This window comes from Carcharodon carcharias, chromosome 15, assembly GCF_017639515.1.
Source record: "Carcharodon carcharias isolate sCarCar2 chromosome 15, sCarCar2.pri, whole genome shotgun sequence".
In the NCBI taxonomy this organism is placed as follows: Eukaryota; Metazoa; Chordata; class Chondrichthyes; order Lamniformes; family Lamnidae; genus Carcharodon; species Carcharodon carcharias.
This window is the reverse complement of record NC_054481.1, coordinates 27,963,857-27,982,315: the sequence shown is the minus strand read 5'-3', so window position 1 is coordinate 27,982,315 and position 18,459 is coordinate 27,963,857. Positions and strand designations below refer to the sequence as shown.

General features: G+C 42.1%; 1 protein-coding gene across 6 annotated transcripts in view; it reads left to right on the top strand.

Annotated features, from left to right (window-relative positions):
• slx4 (SLX4 structure-specific endonuclease subunit homolog (S. cerevisiae)) overlaps positions 1–18,459 on the top strand; it is a 32,642-nt gene that overhangs the window by 12,238 nt on the left and 1,945 nt on the right. For 5 of the 6 annotated variants that reach the window (XM_041206827.1, XM_041206832.1, XM_041206831.1 and 2 more), the window contains 12 exons: positions 2,838–3,128; positions 4,221–4,395; positions 4,953–5,174; positions 6,594–6,811; positions 7,275–7,597; positions 8,503–8,779; positions 9,310–9,398; positions 9,586–9,732; positions 10,311–10,480; positions 10,762–13,274; positions 14,841–14,943; positions 17,584–18,039. In XM_041206827.1, coding sequence (XP_041062761.1) covers positions 2,838–3,128; positions 4,221–4,395; positions 4,953–5,174; positions 6,594–6,811; positions 7,275–7,597; positions 8,503–8,779; positions 9,310–9,398; positions 9,586–9,732; positions 10,311–10,480; positions 10,762–13,274; positions 14,841–14,943; positions 17,584–18,039 — 4,984 coding nt within the window. Of the gene's footprint in view, positions 1–2,837; positions 3,129–4,220; positions 4,396–4,952; positions 5,175–6,593; positions 6,812–7,274; positions 7,598–8,502; positions 8,780–9,309; positions 9,399–9,585; positions 9,733–10,310; positions 10,481–10,761; positions 13,275–14,840; positions 14,944–17,583; positions 18,040–18,459 lie in introns of those variants that run through there. The other variant, XM_041206833.1, reaches the window with a different exon arrangement.

The window sequence follows — 18,459 nt, the reverse complement described above, 5'->3', positions numbered from 1 at the left end:
CAGAGAGGCAGTACTGAGGAAGTGACGTGCAGTCAGAGAGGCAGTGCTGAGGAAGTGGCGTGCAGTTAGAGAGGCAGTGCTGAGGAAGTGGCGTGCAGTCAGAGAGGCAGTGCTGAGGAAGTGGCGTGCAGTCAGAGAGGCAGTGCTGGGGAAGTGGTTTCCAGTCAGAGAGGCAGTACTGAGGAAGTGACGTGCAGTCAGAGAGGCAGTACTGAGGAAGTGCTGAGCAATCAGAAGGGCAGTACTGAGGAAGTGGTGTGCAGTCAGAGAGGCAGTGCTGAGGAAGTGGCGCGCTGTCAGAAGGGCAGTACTGAAGAAGTGCTGCGCAGTCAGAGAGGCATTGCTGAGGAACTGGCGCGCAGTCAGAAGGGCAGTACTGAGGAAGTGGCGCACAGTCAGAAGGGCAGTACTGAGGAAGTGGCGCACAGTCAGAAGGGCAGTACTGAGGAAGTGGCGCGCAATCCGAGAGGCAGTACTGAGGAAGTGGCGCGCAATCCGAGAGGCAGTACTGAGGAAGTGGCGCGCAATCCGAGAGGCAGTACTGAGGAAGTGGCGCGCTGTCATCGAGGTATACTGAGGAAGTGGCGTGCAGTCAGACAGGCAGTACTGAGGAAGTGGTGTGCAGTCAGAGAGGCAGTACTGAGGAAGTGGTGTGCAGTCAGAGAGGCAGTACTGAGGAAGTGATGTGCAGTCAGAGGGGCAGTACTGAGGAAGTGCTGAGTAGTCAGAGAGGCAGTACTGAGGAAGTGGTGTGCAGTCAGAGAGGCAGTACTGAGGAAGTGATGTGCAGTCAGACAGGCAGTACTGAGGAAGTGGTGTGCAGTCAGAGAGGCAGTGCTGAGGAAGTGGCGTGCAGTCAGAAAGGCAGCACTGAGGAAGTGCTGAGCAGTCAGAAGGGCAGTGCTGAGGAAGTGGTGTGCAGTCAGAAAGGCAGTACTGAGGAAGTGGTGTGCAGTCAGAGAGGCAGTACTGAGGAAGTGGTGTGCAGTCAGAGAGGCAGTGCTGCGGAAGTGGTGTGCAGTCAGAAAGGCAGTACTGAGGAAGTGGCGTGCATTCAGAGAGGCAGTGCTGAGGAAGTGGTGTGCAGTCAGAAGGGCAGTGCTGAGGAAGTGGTGTGCAGTCAGAGAGGCAGTGCTGAGGAAGTGGTGTGCAGTCAGAGAGGCAGTGCTGAGGAAGTGGTGTGCAGTCAGAGAGGCATTACTGAGGAAGTGCTGAGTAGTCAGAGAGGCAGTACTGAGGAAGTGCTGAGTAGTCAGAAGGGCAGTACTGAGGAAGTGCTGAGTAGTCAGAGAGGCAGTACTGAGGAAGTGCTGAGTAGTCAGAAGGGCAGTACTGAGGAAGTGGCGTGCAGTCAGAGATGCAGTACTGAGGAAGTGATGTGCAGTCAGAGAGGCAGTACTGAAGAAGTGCTGAGTAGTCAGAAGGGCAGTACTGAGGAAGTGGCGCACTGTCAGATAGGCAGTACTGAGGAAGTGGTGTGCAGTCAGAGAGGCAGTGCTGAGGAAGTGGCGTGCAGTCAGAGAGGCAGTACTGAGGAAGTGATGTGCAGTCAGAGAGGCAGTACTGAGGAAGTGCTGAGTAGTCAGAAGGGCAGTACTGAGGAAGTGGCGCACTGTCAGATAGGCAGTACTGAGGAAGTGGTGTGCAGTCAGAGAGGCAGTGCTGAGGAAGTGGCTAGCAGTCAGAGAGGCAGTGCTGAGGAAGTGGCGTGCAATCCGAGAGGCAGTGCTGAGGAAGTGGCGTGCTGTCATCGAAGTATACTGAGGAAGTGGCGTGCAGTCAGAGAGGCAGCACTGAGGAAGTGCTGAGCAGTCAGAAAGGCAGTACTGAGGAAGTGGTGTGCAGTCAGAGAGGCAGTACTGAGGAAGTGGCATGCAGTCAGAAAGGCAGTACTGAGGAAGTGGTGTGCAGTCAGAGAGGCAGTGCTGAGGAAGTGGTGTGCAGTCAGAGAGGCAGTACTGAGGAAGTGGCGTGCAGTCAGAGAGGCAGTACTGAGGAAGTGGTGTGCAGTCAGACCGGCAGTACTGAGGAAGTGGTGTGCAGTCAGAGAGGCAGTACTGAGGAAGTGGCGTGCAGTCAGAGAGGCAGCACTGAGGAAGTGCTGAGCAGTCAGAGAGGCAGTACTGAGGAAGTGCTGAGTAGTCAGAAGGGCAGTACTGAGGAAGTGGTGCACTGTCAGATAGGCAGTACTGAGGAAGTGACGTGCAGTCAGAGAGGCAGTACTGAGGAAGTGGTGTGCAGTCAGAGAGGCAGTGCTGAGGAAGTGGTGTGCAGTCAGAAAGGCAGTGCTGAGGAAGCAGCGTGCAGTCAGAGAGGCAGTGCTGAGGAAGTGGTGTGCAGTCAGAGAGGCAGTACTGAGGAATTGGTGTGCAGTCAGAGAGGCAGTGCTGAGGAAGTGGTGTGCAGTCAGAGAGGCAGTACTGAGGAAGTGGTGTGCAGTCAGAGAGGCAGTGCTGAGGAAGTGCCGTGCAGTCAGAGAGGCAGTGCTGAGGAAGCAGCGTGCAGTCGGAGGGACAGTACTGAGGCAGTGCTGCACTGTTGGAGGGGGAGTTCTGCACAGTGGCACATGCCTTCCGTGATGTGCAGAAGAGAAGCCTAAGAAAAGTAAGGAGGAGAAAGCAATAATCTTTTTAAAAAGAATGTCTCTCACTGACAGAAAAAACCTTAGAGCTGTATTTGACCGCTTTTTATGTTCAGATTATATCTTGTGATATTGATTCAGCCCAGAGTGGAGTATTTCATAAGATGATTAATTTTGAGGAACTATGACAGGAAGAATTTGGTTGTGTGCCCATGGCGATGACTTATCTGTTACACGTGGCCCTTATTATTTGCAGGCCGTATATGGACTGGCAGCCTCGGCCATTCGGCAATTATGAAGAAAAATGTTTGCAAAGGCCTGGGTGTGAAAGAACGAGTTTTGGGAAATATGCAGAAGTTTCGGAGGAAGGAACCTGAGCGTTTGAGACACGGCGGCGATGATGTGAGAATACTGTCAGTTTGTACCATCCAAGAGGATGAGAAAAGCAAGGAATTCTGCTCCTTGGACACAAACAGAGAGAATGGTGGAAGAGACAGTCAGTCAGCCGCAGTATCCCTTCCCGTACCATTTGATCCTAAGGAAGATGGTTCGTTTATCAAATGTTCTGTTATTATCTGTTCAGAAATTAACTATTATGTTAAATTCTGTATGTCTATTCCATGTTGCCTCTTTGGGCATTGCTAATCTGATACACAGGTATGTCGTCTAAGTTGAGATGTGTCAACCATTAGAGCTTAATGAGAGTCTAACAGCACAGGGAGCATGATTCATCCTGTTATAAAAGCAAAAAACTGCGGATGCTGGAAATCCAAAACAAAAATAAAAATAAAAATACCTGGAAAAACTCAGCAGGTCTGGCAGCATCTGTGGAGAGGAACTCAGTTAATGTTTCGAGTCCAAATGACTCTTCAACAGAACTAAGTAAAAATAGAAAAGATAGAAAAGAAAAGATGTGAAATATTTCACCTCTTTTCTATTTTTACTTAGTTCTGTTGAAGAGTCATTCGGACTCGAAACATTAACTGTGTTCCTCTCCGCAGATGCTGCCAGACCTGCTGAGATTTTCCATGATTCATCCTGTGTTCAATTCCCCAGGCAGCTCAATGGCTCGCTTGGTCAAACCTGTGTTCCCCATTTCTGTGGGAACATGTGTTACTGTTGCACTGGGCTGTGCCACCCCAGTTTCTATTTTTGATATATGGTTATTTGCATTCTAGTGATACCTGGCCTTAATTAACTGCATTTTCACCATAATAACTTACCCTATGCCTATACAGTGAACCTACCTGTGTTTCAGCAGGACATTATTCCCTTATTAAATAAGAGAGCTTTGTTTTTAATCCTTTGCTGTCACATAACATAGCTACTAGCAACACTTGGCAGCCATGGTACCAATGGTGAGGACAAATTGATTAGAGTGGAGAATAGAAACTTGAATGGAAAAGCTGAGACAGGGAACAGAAAGTGCCAGCATATATGGAAGATGTCTGAAGTAGCTTGGTTGACTATTTCAAGTTGCTTAAGCTTAGATGTGAAGTATATGGTGCCATCTTAACCCTGGGTTCATTAGATGACCAGAAGCGCTTCAAAACTCTAATGATTTTATGCTTTTGTCTGGAAACTCTTGACAATGATGATGCTTGTCGAGTTAAATGTGACGATATCTATTTGTCTGCAGCTGGTGACTGCCAGGCAACTGCAGACAGTGATATGGCCTTGGCGTGGACAATACAACAGGAAGTGGGAGCAGCTGATGCCTATACCCTTGAAGACAATGGGCTCTTTTTTTGTGTAATCTGTCAGAAGGATCTTTCTAACATGAACTCCGCTCGGCGCACACAGCACATCAACAGGTGAGAGGCACCTAAATATAACATCTAACTTTTCTGAATACTGTGTTGTTGACCTTGTTAACTTATCAATCCTGTTCCACCAGTTCTTCACAGAGCAACCTTCCAGATGTTCTTTTATATTCAGTCTTAACTGACTGGAGCTCATAATCAATCGTTTTATTTGACTTTTATTAGCTAATATTAGCTAATTTATTGACTAATATTAGTTTAAGTTCTTGTGGTGATGGAATGGGAGAAAACAATTTTTAAAAAAAGCTATCTGAACAGCTGTCCCCTCTAGTGTGGAGTATAATCAACAGCACAGTGGCATACTTAACTCTATAAGCATCATCATTGCCTAGAGTTTCCAGGCAAAAAGCATTAGATGATCAGAGTAACTTCAAAACTCGAATGCATCCAGGGTTAAGGTGGCACTGTAAACTCCACAGCTAAGCTTAAGCATATTAAAATAGTCAGCCAAGCTACATAAGACATGTTCCACATATTCTGGCACTTGCTGCTCTCTGTCTCAGCTTTTCATGTAAATTGCATTAACTTCTTTCCATCTGATCTCACAGGTGCTTAGATGAAGGAGAGCAGAGAACAGCTACAACGGTCTCTTTAAACATACCTTCAGTTCCTGAATGTCCAATTTGCGGGAAACAGTTTAAAAGCTTCAAGAGCCGAGCGATCCACCTCAAACGCTGTGCCATTGAATTGGAGGTCCCACCACAGTTATTGCTGCAGGCAGTTCAGAGACAGAACTCACAGTGTCTTGAAAGCTCAGCTTACTCAACAAGGTAAATGAAATAAAAAGCTAAAGATGATTCTGGTCCCATCTCTTATGCACACGGAGGTCTTGCCAGTACATCCGTATTGGGCTCACTCCTGCCTTTCAGACTTGCCTTCATGTTTAATTATCTTTATCCTTCCTGTCAACTCAGGTGCCTTGTACACCCAGTGCTGGTATCCTCCAATTGGGGTTGGTTTGTCTGATATGAGCTGCATATCCGCAATAAAAGTGACAGGTTTCAGAGTGTGATGCTTATGGATGACATAACCACCTGAGTTCCTCCTATTCTGTTCCTACAACCTTCAGGATAAATAAGGAGAGTCATAGTGGGTTCACACATTCTTCTTTCCAGTTTGCTCCAGGTGTGATTCTGTTGAATGATGGATTGAATCTTTTCCTCTCCCTCTGGATCAGACATTAAGCTGGGATTCTATCTGCCCCATTTTGAACTCATCATCTAAGGCCTTCACTCCATTGCACAACTGGGGAGTGCTGCATTGTTGGAGGTGCCGTCTTTCAGAATGATGTGATAAATTAAGACCCAGTCTACCTGTTCAGGTGCATTTAAAAGATGCATGACATCCCTGTCCTTCCATTTCAAAATATTTCATTGTACGTGAAATACAGTGACACATTTCTGAGAGGCCGTTGGGCATATGAATTAGGAGATAGGGGTAGGCCATTCAGCCCCTCGAGCCTGCCCCACCATTCAATAAGATCATGACTGGTCTGATTGTGGCCTCAACTCCACTTGCCTTCCTACCCTGCTATATCCTTTGACTCCCCTGTCAATCAAGAATCTGTCTTACTTAGCCTTAAAAATATTCAATGACCCTGCCTCCTGTGCTGTTGGGGGAACAGAGTTCCACTGTCTTACAACCCAGAGAAAAAAAATTCTCCTCATCTCAGTCTTAAATGGGAGACCCGTTATAAGGGGAAACATCCTCCCAGATCCAGTCTCACGTTTCCTCAGGATCTTATATGTTTCAATAAAATCACCTCTCAATCTTCTAAAATCCAATGGATACAGGTCTAACCTGTCCAATCTTTCCTCATGCCAGGAATCAGTTGAGTGAACCTTTTCTGCAAGTGCCAATCTCCCTTTATAATTACTGGTGGTGTGGGGCTATGGTTGCTACATTATTATTGCACTCCATTCTGGGCGTGGTTAAAGGACTAAACGAAGCTTTGCTGGATGTGACCCAGTAAAGGTTTACATAGAGGATCTCTTGTAAGATCAGTGTCATTGACCAGCTCAGAGGAATTGCGAATTAATTTGCTTTCTTCAGGGATATCTAAAAGGATATCTCCTGTGAAATACCTTACCTTGTACTTCAACCTTTGTGTGTAAATGTCTGGATGCATATCTGTTGTGTGCATAGACTTTGAAATCTTCTCCTTTTCTCTCTTTAATTCTAAATGTCAGCCTTCAGCCAGGTCGATTAAAGAGAAAAGTTTCAACAAGAGAAAATGCATTGCCAAAGAAGTGCAAGCCCACCAGGGAGAAGCCAGTGGATGAGGATACAATGGTCGCCATGGCGTTATCTGCATCCTTGTTGGAACAACAGAAAGGGGAGCAAGAGAAGCAAAATGTATCCCTGCACGCTAATAACTTTAGCCTTACCAAAATGGTGGTGGCAGCAGGTAAGAGCTAAACTGTGGGCACTCACACTCCTTAGAATGCAATTTTAATCCAGTCCTGAGTTCGTCTCCATGTATTGTAACTTGTGAATGAGTCTGAAAATGTTTTGGTCGTTATTTATTATTCCATCAAAACAAATAACTGTGCATCTCATGAGTTACATTTTGAAATGCAAGTTCCTTTGTGAGCCAGTGATTACTTTCAGGACACATTCTGAGTGAGCAATGTTCAGTCCAGGGAGATGTAAAATAGCCATCAGAAACAAGTCCCTGTTGGTGAAAGTACAAATAATGTTTTTCCATCAGTTATATGTTGTCAGGTGACATTTCTTAGAACTTTAGAGCTTTTATATTTTGTAAATTTAGTTGTCATTTTCAAAGTGTATTTTCCCGTGGTATTAAGCCGATTTTATCATTAATGCTGTACAAATATTTCATTAATGCTGGATTTTTTCTTTGGTTTTAGACAAGAGAGTTCGGAAGAAGAGGAAGGACGTCCTTCCCCCATTGTTGTTGGTGCAGGACCCTGAGACGGCAATCAAACGGGTCCAAAATAGTTTGGCAACACTGCTATCTGAGGAAATGGAAATATGTAGCACCCCTCCGCTGCCAGCAAGCACTTTCTGTGTGGGTGGAATACTGAGGCACGTCTGCCATGTGAACCCAGGGATAACCGAGCAAGATAGCCTGTGGTGTCGCAGTGCCTTGTCTGGAGCCAGTGGTTGGGACTCATCACTCTTTTACACAAGTGACTTGGCCCCTCCTATAATACCATGGAAACTGCAACAGGTGAGGTGGTTTGTGAAGGATGCAAAATTCAGGAGGATTAATCAGGAGAAGAAAACTGCAGGTTTTATTAATTATTGCAAAAAGAAAAAAAATCACCCTTCTGTATGCACACATCTGCTGCGTCCTTAGCCTCATTATCTGTTATGATTTCAAGAAATTTATAACATTTTACGGCCGTTTCTGAGAATTGAGCCTGGATCCTTATGATCCAAAATCTGTAGTTTTTAGACAATTTACCCTTTCAAAGTTACATGACTTCATGTACTAACAGTTTAATAATAGTAATCTGTTGACTGGATTAACAAGAAGAATTTGTATTTCTGTAGTTCCTTTAACATAGTAAAATGTCCCAAGGCGCTTAACTGGTTGTGCTGTTCTGCACCCATTCCTTGCTTTAGGTGTGATTTGCATGCATTTAATTTGTTTACAATTAAATGTAAATATGCAGCATAAAAATTGACATACTACTGAGTGCAATTGTAACCGTTCATAATTAATTTTTATTTTAATATTCATGAAAATGAAGTGTCTGGATTGGCAGTTTCTGTCTGTCTTCAACCTGCTTTCACTTCCGATAATACCATCCACTAAAGTTAAAGTTGATTTATGGTAATTCTTCTATGCTTCAGAAAGAATCAGTAATGTCCAAATAAACCAGTTTACCAATAACCTAATTGGAGGCTGTATTGATTTGTCATTACAAAATAAAGCAACTTACTTTGCAGTTGTGAAATGTAGTTTATTTTACAGGCTAGCATCTTGAAGGAAGAGGCGCTAATGATAGAATGATATAACATTCAGCTCATTGTGCCTGTGACAGCATTTTAGTAGAGCTATTTTTCCCTGCTTTTTCCCCATAGCCTCATTTAAAAAAAATAACTACAGTACTGTGTGTTTTGTTGAAGGGGCATGATCAGGAATTTTCGAGTTGTAAGGAGCAGATGTTATCTTCTACAATGGCTGCCAAAGCCCTTATAAAACCTCCCTTGGAGCTGATCCATCAACAGTCTTCACCAGTTGGCCATCGAAATGAGATTGGGACTGAGGACGTGCCCATGCCCAGGAGTCAGCAAGATCAGACGTTCTTTGACTTGATGGATTTAGCTGGTGAGGGAATGACGTTGACACAATGGAATTATGGGGTGAAGAGTGAGCAAGACAATGGAGTAACAGGAAGAAACAGTAAGTGGGAACTTTACACAACTGATTGAAGATCTGGATCTTTATGTTCCATGGATGGTTACAGAATCATTTTCTTTCAAAAATTGGTTTGGGTTTAAGAATGCAGAAATGAAATGAATTATAATTATGGGATTGAATAATTTTACAGGCAATAATAACCCTGTGTGGATATTTGTAGAGGTTTTAGAATTGAATTGTTCTTGCCATTATGAATTAATACTTAACAAAAACAGTAATTAATGTGGAGTCTGATCTAAAATCTGTTAAATCATCTTTCCCTGAATTGGATAGCCACAGCAATAGTTTTTTGTTGACACATGCTTTTAATTTCTCGGGTTTTTTTTTAGATTAATTTCTGTTGAGTACCATTTAATGTTTTGTGTCATTAAAAGATCTTGTGGGACAATGTTGCTTTGTGTTGAACATTGTATTAATAGCTAGGGGTTTATCACTCTACTTAATGAAACATATTCTTGTAAATCAAAGCCTGTATTCCAGGTTTTACTGTATCCATTCACTTCACCCTATAGGAAAGAACTCTTTATCGGATGACATTACGCCAAGTGGATTTGTTCCAGCTCAGAGAGAGAGAATTTGTGGAAATAATATGCATCATGGAGTAAGCAAACCAGTTTAATTTTATCAAAGTGAAATTCAGCAGCTTTGACCATTTTTGTAATTAGCTCACTGGAGTTTCCCATCAAAGTTTTGAAGCTTAGAAAAGAGATTTGGGATAAAATGGTGAGATTATTTTGTAATGTTAATCGCCTGTAATTGTTTTAATACTTGGTGCATTTTGATTTCAGCAACAACTGAAGAAACTGAGTGAAGACCTTGGAGGGATGGTGAACAATCCCCACCTGAGTGATGTGCAGTTTCAGATGGATAGTGGTGAGATTGTGTATGCTCACCAGTTTGTTCTCTATGCTCGCTCTCCACAGCTTGTGCAAATTGTAAGTGATATGATTTCTTTCTATAAAAAAAAATTCTGTAGAAATGATTTTTTCAGCCCCTTCCCTGTTCAATCTTCTCTTCCTTATGGTTAAGAATCACATAAGAACTTGTAGAAGCTGGTGTGCCCTTTGATGCATGCTTCATATGGGGCATTGTCTTCCATCATTTGGTACTCTTGGTGTTTAACATCACATTGCAAGTGAGTATATCCTCATTAGAGAGAGATCGCAGAGTAATAAAGCTGCTTTGTTTGCAACAGGAGAATGTGTACCAAACCTGGCTGTACAACTTAACCATCATTAGTGACGTGCATAACACTGTTTTGTCCTACCTTGTGCCGCCGCACACTTTCTGACATTAGTTTGCACTAATTTAGATCATTCAGAATGGAACCACTTAACCCAGGTAAATTCCAGGGAGCAATCAATGATATCTGATAGCTATTAAAAGTAGACGAGCTATGTGGCTCTCCTGAAGGGTAACCCGTGGCAGCCTGTCACAATTCTTTGTCCATTCTCATCCTCCTCTTCTGCCAATTCGGATCAAACCCTTGAGTTTGGTGATTTACTTTTTTTAGGTGCATGATGAAGGATTCTTGGTAGAAGAGGATGGTGCTGTCATGACCCGCAGACTCTTAATGTCTGAAGTTACAACAGAGGCAGTTTGTACATTCCTTCAATATCTGTATACTGCTAGTATCTCTGTATCTCCCACTGTGCTTTCAGAGCTCCACGCTCTCGCTAACAGGTCAGTATAGTTATGTAGTACTAAGATCAGGCTTGAATATTGAAATGTTGCCATTAATCTGCAGTATGTTACTAATTCTCTTTTTAAATTTGATTCTAAAGTATGAATTAAAATAACTATCTTACAAGATGGAAAGAAGCATGCAATGTCCGAAGGAATGTTTTTTGTCTTTATTTAAGATTCCCAGCATCTCCAGAATTTACTCTTAAATAACTTGTTGCCTGCTAATTTACCTTTTCAGAATGATGCCATGGATTGACATGTTTCTATGTGTTGATCAGGTTTGCTGTGAATGAGTTGTTAGAGATCTGTGAAGCCGGTCCAGACGAAGCTGAGGCTGATGGAGATAGTTCGGAAAACGATCCTTTCACCGAAATAGAAGTCAAAATGCACGGAAATAGAGAAGACAATCTCCAAGACCTTTTGAGATCAATGTGGATGGGAGAATCTGAGGAGCCTGCCTTGGATGTCAAATCTGCAGAGTATGAAGATGAAGAAAAGGTCAATGAGAAAGTTGACGATGAGGAATTAGAAGAAATTTATGAGTTTGCAGCAACTCAGAGAAAAATTATGAGAACCTCCCTTAAGACTCCAGATAGTGAGGGACCCAATCAGAAGAACAGCAGTGTGGAAAGCAGAGAAGAAACTGATGCATATGGAGAAAATGAGCACAATGAAGAGGGATTAAGAACTGAAAGTGAAACATTTCGAAATTGTGTGTCTTCCATGACTGAAAGAGAAAGGGGATCTGATTCTCAATGTCTTTTGAAGACTCTAGAAGAGTCCAAGATGCAGGAACCCTCTCAGAAGGTTAACACATTTCAACTGGAAGGATCACAGAAGCATACAGAACCTGATTTGAATTTAAATACCAGCGATGACTGCCTCTTTTCAGAAACTGATTTATCAGTAGAATCTGAGCAAGATATGGAGCTTGGAGAAAAGTATGATTATGATGTCCCTGAAGAAGACAAGCCTTTGGCAGCAAAAGGCAGTCATTCGTTTAGCTCCTCTGCCAACTGCAGCATTAACCGAATATCACCCGTGTGTGAGGTTGAAAGTCCCTCTGCTTGCCCAAGTTTGTCTGATCTGCCTTTGGTTGGCCTGTCACCTTTGGAAACTTGTACAAATGTGAAATCTCCACAGGAACGCCTGTCTTTGGTCTCAGCAGCAATCTCATCCCTTGGAGCTGTACACCATGTGAATCCGTCTGAAGTATTGTCTTGTGACTCTCTGATTTCAAATGGACAACTAAATTTGGCAAATGAAAGGTGTGATAATCCTAGAGTTCATCAGGAACTTGATGCTCACAAAGCCCCAAAATACTTAGGAGAATGCCCATCAAACCAAAAATCCCTTTCAACAAGTGCTCTTTGCTTGCAGATGCCATCCCAAAATACCTGTGACATGCAACACTGCAATCTGTCACCACCCATTAGCATTGACTCCAGTCAGTCTCCATCAGAAAATAAATCCAATGATACCCTGGTGGTCATAGACTCAGATGAAGAAATGGAAATAACTGAAAACAAAATGTCAGCACCCTGCTCTGAAAACAAACAATTAATGCCTTTGTACAACGTGAAATGTCCTAGTGCTGAATTAGACTCTTATCCATGTGGGAAACGATTTAGTATTAGGTCTGACATGGCATTGAGTTCTAAAATTGATGCTGAGCAGAGAAACTTCAGAGTTTCTGGAATTCCATCCAAGTGTTTGGAAGAGGTATATGACAATAGCATTTCAGTGTTGTCCATGTATGGTGTTGCTAAACAGGTGGCTAACCATGAAAGCCAAGCTAAGGATAGTGAAAGTGAGCTGACTCTACAGCTTAGCAGTGACGGTGAACAGAGCAATGAAGACCGTACTGTGGAGGGGTCATGGCTGGTACCAGCCACTCCACTTTCAACAAGAACTAGACAGTGTTCCACACCGGCTACAAATTCTCACTTTCTACAGAATCAAAATGTTAAAAGGGGCAAGTTGTCAGTTGAACAGGAGGTTACAGTATTAAAATCTGGTGTGGAGCAGGAAAAAGCACAGGCAATTATCCCATTGAAGGAAATGTTCAGAGATGCCAAAGAAATAAACCTAGTTAGAGAGTTGGATTGTCCTGCAGAGAGGAATTCTGTCAATCAGTCATTGAGTGATTCGCTGCCTTCATCCCCGATTCCTCCCACACAGACCTCTGATTGTAATGTTGATTTGGAATGTGAGGGCACTTCAGTCACCCATTCTCCTTCAGCTCAGCTAGAAGGAGCACTGTCAGTGTCACTTTGTTCTGAAGAGAAGGAAGCAACAGACAAGTCTGTGCTGGAGATTGAAGACACTGAAGAGGAGATGCCAACAGCTGAAGCTGAAGATAGCTTTCAGTTTGAAGATGGGCCCCCAATACCATATGACGAGTGTTGGATTTCTGAAGGTAGTCCTCAACTTGAAGAGGAAGATTCTAATGGTGAAGATGCATTTCTTCACAAGACAATCGAGCAAGTGAAGAATAAGGATGAACTATATCTTGTTACAAACACAGAGAACAAAAATAGCACACCTCTTCCAGAAAAATCAAAGCCCAGTATGTCCTTTCCATCTGTTCAAGTAGACCAGAGCAGGAAAGCTGATGAAAAGAACCTTTCAGGCAGGCAACATCCCAGATTTTTTGATTCTAATATCTGGAATGATTGGGACGAAGATGAGGAGTTTCCTGAACTCCTCCCTGGATTATCTCAAAAGTTACCCGTGCTTCAGAAAGACAGCACTAATTTCAGACAACATGTTGGCGAGCACAAGACTCCAGGTAAACAATTATCAAGGATTAGGGAAAGTTTTTAAATTCAAAGCCCCATGCTTTTGATTTTTTCGCAGTTAAAATTGAAACTGGAGATGTGATCGATGTGCGTTTTGAAGTTTAAATGTCTAAACAGCAAGGCATTGAACTTTTTTCAGACATTAATATTCCTTTAGGTGTTTTGATTAAGTTTTTACATTTGTTTACAATCCCTGTGGGAAAACCATAAACCAGAATAACCAGATATAATGAATGACCCCCAAATGAAGAAATTACCAACAAAATTCTTGTAGCTTTTACTTTGACATGAATCAGAACCAATGCAAATGACATACAAATTAACAGGCAAATGATACTTCAAATAAAAAGGTAAATTTCACTTTAAATAGTCAGTGCAACAAAGATACATTTTGTGCAACCACAAGTATTCACATCACCCCGTGCACATATATGGCACTACATAGCTACACAGCTCCATAATATCCTGTTATTTATTCGCACAGGTTAGGTCAGGAGTCTTGCAACAACTTTTTTAACAACAACTTTCACCTTCAAATTTCATGGGGTATGATTATCATCAGCAAGGCATACTTCTAAAAGCCCTATCTCCCTTGGTCACAGTAGTCCTGATGGTGTAGCTTTCCAGAGTTTCTTTTCACCTAACTAACCAATAATGCCCTGGTTAATGTTTGGCCCTTTCTGAGAAAACACCCAGCTTTTTAACATCTATGAGTTATTCATGAAGCTTTCCAGGTTTAAACCTTTTTAGCCAGCTCACATGTTGCCTCCAAGGGCTCCTGTCTCTTTTCTGAGACCTCTTCTTGAGAGGTTTGCTACTTCTCACAAGGATTCTGTGCATTCCTCTTTCTGTCTCTGTCTGCTTTCCCTTTGTGTCTGCATCTGTATGCTGATCGCTTTCACCCTCTAGCTCCTCTGCATGTAGCTCTCCTTTGTGTCTGCCAGCCACATGGCTTCTTTCTGAACTTCCTTCCTATTGGTACTGCTTTTAGGTCAAGGGTTGCCAGGTCACATAGACCAGTATTTCTTATCCAAGAAAATTTACAATTTATTCTTTTACAATTGATGCAAACTCTTAAAACTCTTTTCAACCTTAAAAGTAATTCAATTCCACAGACCTTTTAAAGAAATTACAAATTTTCTTTACTGTACTGCTTCTGGGTCAAAGGGCATCACAATACCAGATATATAAATAATTGAGTAAAGTTAATACATTTGATCTCAAAGTGCATTGGCTCAAGGTGATTTTCTTCCCCCATCATCTGTTAGTACCATTTAGTAAATGACATTAATTGTATAATTTTTGACTTCTTTGTAGCCTACATGAAACCTGACTATATATAACATGAGCTGCAAGTACAGAGAAAATTGGTAGTCAAACTGAAAAATCAAAGCTGGTGTTGTGGGGTAGATATAGAGATTTTGGAATTTTAAGGCCAGTGGATGTTACAGAAATGTCAGTTTCTGGATTTAGTGTAGCAGTATCAATTCATCATTAATTTTTCTGGTATTTTTAGGCTTATTTTCATCCATTGAATGATTTGTATATTTTTTCAGCACCTGTTAACAGAAGGAAAGATCAACTTCCATTGGTTCCCATCACCCCAGAACCACCTTATTCAACAATGGCCACCCCACACCTAAAGAAAGAACTGGGCAAGTAAGATGATGGTTGGGGTTGAGTGTGTAATGGAGGCAGAGATTTCCTACATTTTTTTAAATAAAGGAATGATTTCACTAAATCCAATCAGGAACTCAGAAAAAAACTTCTTTACCCAGAAAGTGGTGAGAATGTGAAACTCCCTACCACAGGGAATGAATGATTGAGGTGAATAGCAGAGAAACATTTAAAGAGAAGCTAGATAAACACATGATGAAGAAAGGAACAGAGGGCATGCTGATGGGGTTAGATGAATTATTTCCAAGTTTGCTGATGACACAATTGGTGGGAGTGAGAGTTCTGAGGAGTATTCAGAGATGCTTCAAGGGGATTTAGACAGGCTAAGTGAGTGGGCAAGAACATGGCAGATGAATTACAATGTGGAAAAATGTGAAGTTATCCACTTTGGTAGAAAAAACAGAAATGCAGAGTATCACTGAAAGCATTCGATAAGATGCCACATCAAAGGTTATTGCGGAAAATCAAAGCTCATGGTGTAGGGGGTAACATATTGGCATGGATAGAAGATTGGCTGGCTAACATAAGTTGGTAGCCATAACAGTGTTTTTCTGGTTGGCGTGCTATAGGGATCAGTGCTGGGATCGCAACTTTTTATAATTTATATAAATGACTTGGATGAAGGGATCAAAGGTATGGTTGCTAAATTTGCTGATGATACAAAGATGGGTAGGTAAGTAAGCTGTGACGACATAAGGATGCTACAAAGGGACATAGGTTAAGTGAGTGGGTAAAGATCTGGCACATGGAGTATAATGTGGGAAATGTGAAATTGTCCTTTTTGGTAGCAAGAATAAAAAAAGCTTATTATCTAAATAGTAGGAAATTGCAGAGCTCAGAGGTTCAGAGGGACTTGGGTGTCCAAGTGCATGAATCACAAAAGGCTAGTATGCAGGTACAGCAAGTAATTAGGAAAGCTAATGGAATATTATCATTTATTTCAAGGGCAATTGAATACAAAAGTAGGGAGATTATGCTTCAGTTGTACTGGACACTGACGAAACCATATCCGGAATACTGTGTACAGTATTTGTCTACTTGTTTAAGGAAGGATGTAAATGCATTAGAGGTGGTTCAGAGAAAGTTTGCTAAACATACCAGGAATGGGCAGATTGTCCTATGAGGAAAGGTTGGACAGGCTAGCCTTGTATCCGCTGGAATTTAGAAGGGAAAAAGACAACTTGATTGAAACATAAAATCCTGAGGAGCCTTGACAGGGTCATTGTGGATAGGATATTTCCTCTTGTGGGAGAATCTAGAACTAGGGACCTCTGTTTAAAAATAAAGGGTTGCCCATTTAAGGTAGAGATGAGGAGAATTTTTTTCTCTGAGGGTAATGAGTTTTTGGAACTCCCTTCCTCAAAAGGCAGTGGAAGCAGTCTTTGAATGTTTTCAAAGCCGAGGTAGATAGATTCTTGATAAACAAGATGATGAAGGGAAGTTACAGTCGGATCAGCCAAGATCTCATTGAATGGCAGAGCAGGCTCAAAGGACTAAGTGGCCTACTCCTGTTCCTAGTTCATATTTCTTAAATGGTGAGAGATTGAGAAGTGTTGATGTCCGTAGGGGCCTTGGTGCCCTTGTTCACAAGTCACTGAAAGCTAACATGCAGGTGCAACAATTAGAAAGGCAAATGGTGTGTTGGCCTTTATTGCAAGAGGATTTCAGTAAAGAAGTGTTGCTATGGTCGTATAGAGCCTTGGTGAGACTGCATCTGGAGTATTGTGTGTGGTTTTGTTCTCCTTGCCTAAGGGAAGATATATTGGTCACAGAGGCAGTGCAATGAATGTTCACCAGACCGATACCTGGGCTGGTGGGATTGTCTTATGAGGCGATTGGGCCTGTGTTCTCTAGAGTTTAGAAGAATGAGAGGTGACCTCATTGAGACCTATAAAATTCTTACAGGGCTCAACAGAATGTAGGATGTTTCCCCTAGCTGGCAGGAAAAAAGAACCAGGGGACACAATCTCGGGATAAGAAATAGGCTGTTGAGGACTGGGTTGGAATTTCTTCTCTCAGAGTGGTGAATCTTTGGAATTCTGTACACTCGAAGGCTGTGGAGGCTCAGATATTGATTATGTTCTAGACATAGATGGATAGATTTCTAGTTATTAAAGATATCGAGGGATAGGGGGATAGTGTGGGAAAATGAAGTTGAGGTAGTTTATTAGCCATGATCTAATTAAATGGTGGAGCAGGCTCAAGGGGCCAAATGGCCTACTCCACCTATTTCCTATGTAAGTGGGTGACAAATCTCATATGGAGCATAAACACCTGCATGGACCAGTTGGGCTGAATAACTTTTTTCTTTGGTGTAGATATACTATGTATGTATCAGAACTCCATTTTTGGCAAAAATATCTTCCCCCTTGCTTGAAGGTACCACCATTGAAATTATTGAAATGTTAAAGCAGCACCTTTTAAATCAGGATTCATCATAGGGGCATTGTCCTATTGATGCCATCCTTTCACTAGTACTCGTATTTAGTTATTGTTGATATCTTGTGGATTATTTAGAGGTCACACTTGCAGAGCTGGAGAATGGGGGCTACAGTAGATTATGTGCTCAATGTTAAAGTCTGAAAATGTTTTTTTTCTGGACTAGTTTTTTTTTTGTTCCAGGTTTGGTGTTCGACCTCTGCCAAAGAAGAAAATGATTCTGAAATTGAAAGAGATTTACCAATATACCCATCAAGTCATTCAACCTGGTTCTGAGTTCCATTCGAAACAGGAAGTATCATCTTCGCAGCCTTGCATCCGAAAAACAATCCCAGTTCTAACGAGCAAACAAAAGGCGGGCACCATAAACCAATCCCAGCCAGTTTCATCGCGAACAGACCGGCTAATACCATGCTCCAAAAAACAATCAAAGTCTGTTTCAGCAGAATCCAGCAAACCAGCCTTGAAAGGTCGGTTGCAGGCCATTTCTAAAAGAAAAGGGAAAAGCTGTGTTCCTGAATCACACAGACCAGAAGCCAAGTCACCATCGAAAGCTGTTGCTCCTGATGTGGCCAACCAGCTCTCTTCATCTCAAAGCTCCTCTTCAGCGGGGAGTGAGAGCTCCTTTGAATCACAAAGGTGGGTTATTTAAATCTGAGTGCAGTGAAGGGAATAAAGTGACTGACTGAAAGGAAAAGCCTAACTACCTCAAATAAATCAATTAAATTGAAAGAAGTGACAAATGGTAAACAAATCAGTATGATGAAAGAAATAAAATGGAAAGCTTTTTAACTGCCATCTTTGAGTCAGCTCATAAATGTTGATTTGCAAAATGTCTGACATATCACTTGAACCAATTATCATGCTTCAGAGATCTGTTTTGAATGCAGGTTGCCTGAAACACACATCCTCCCACATTAAGGGAACCACAAATTCAAACTTTGTTGTGTAATGCAGGAGTGTTTTTAACCACTTTGTAGAGTTCAGGAGATCTAAGGCAAATTTCAATGACCTGCTTCCTAATTTGACACCTGAAAAGAGGTTCCTCCACTGTCAGCA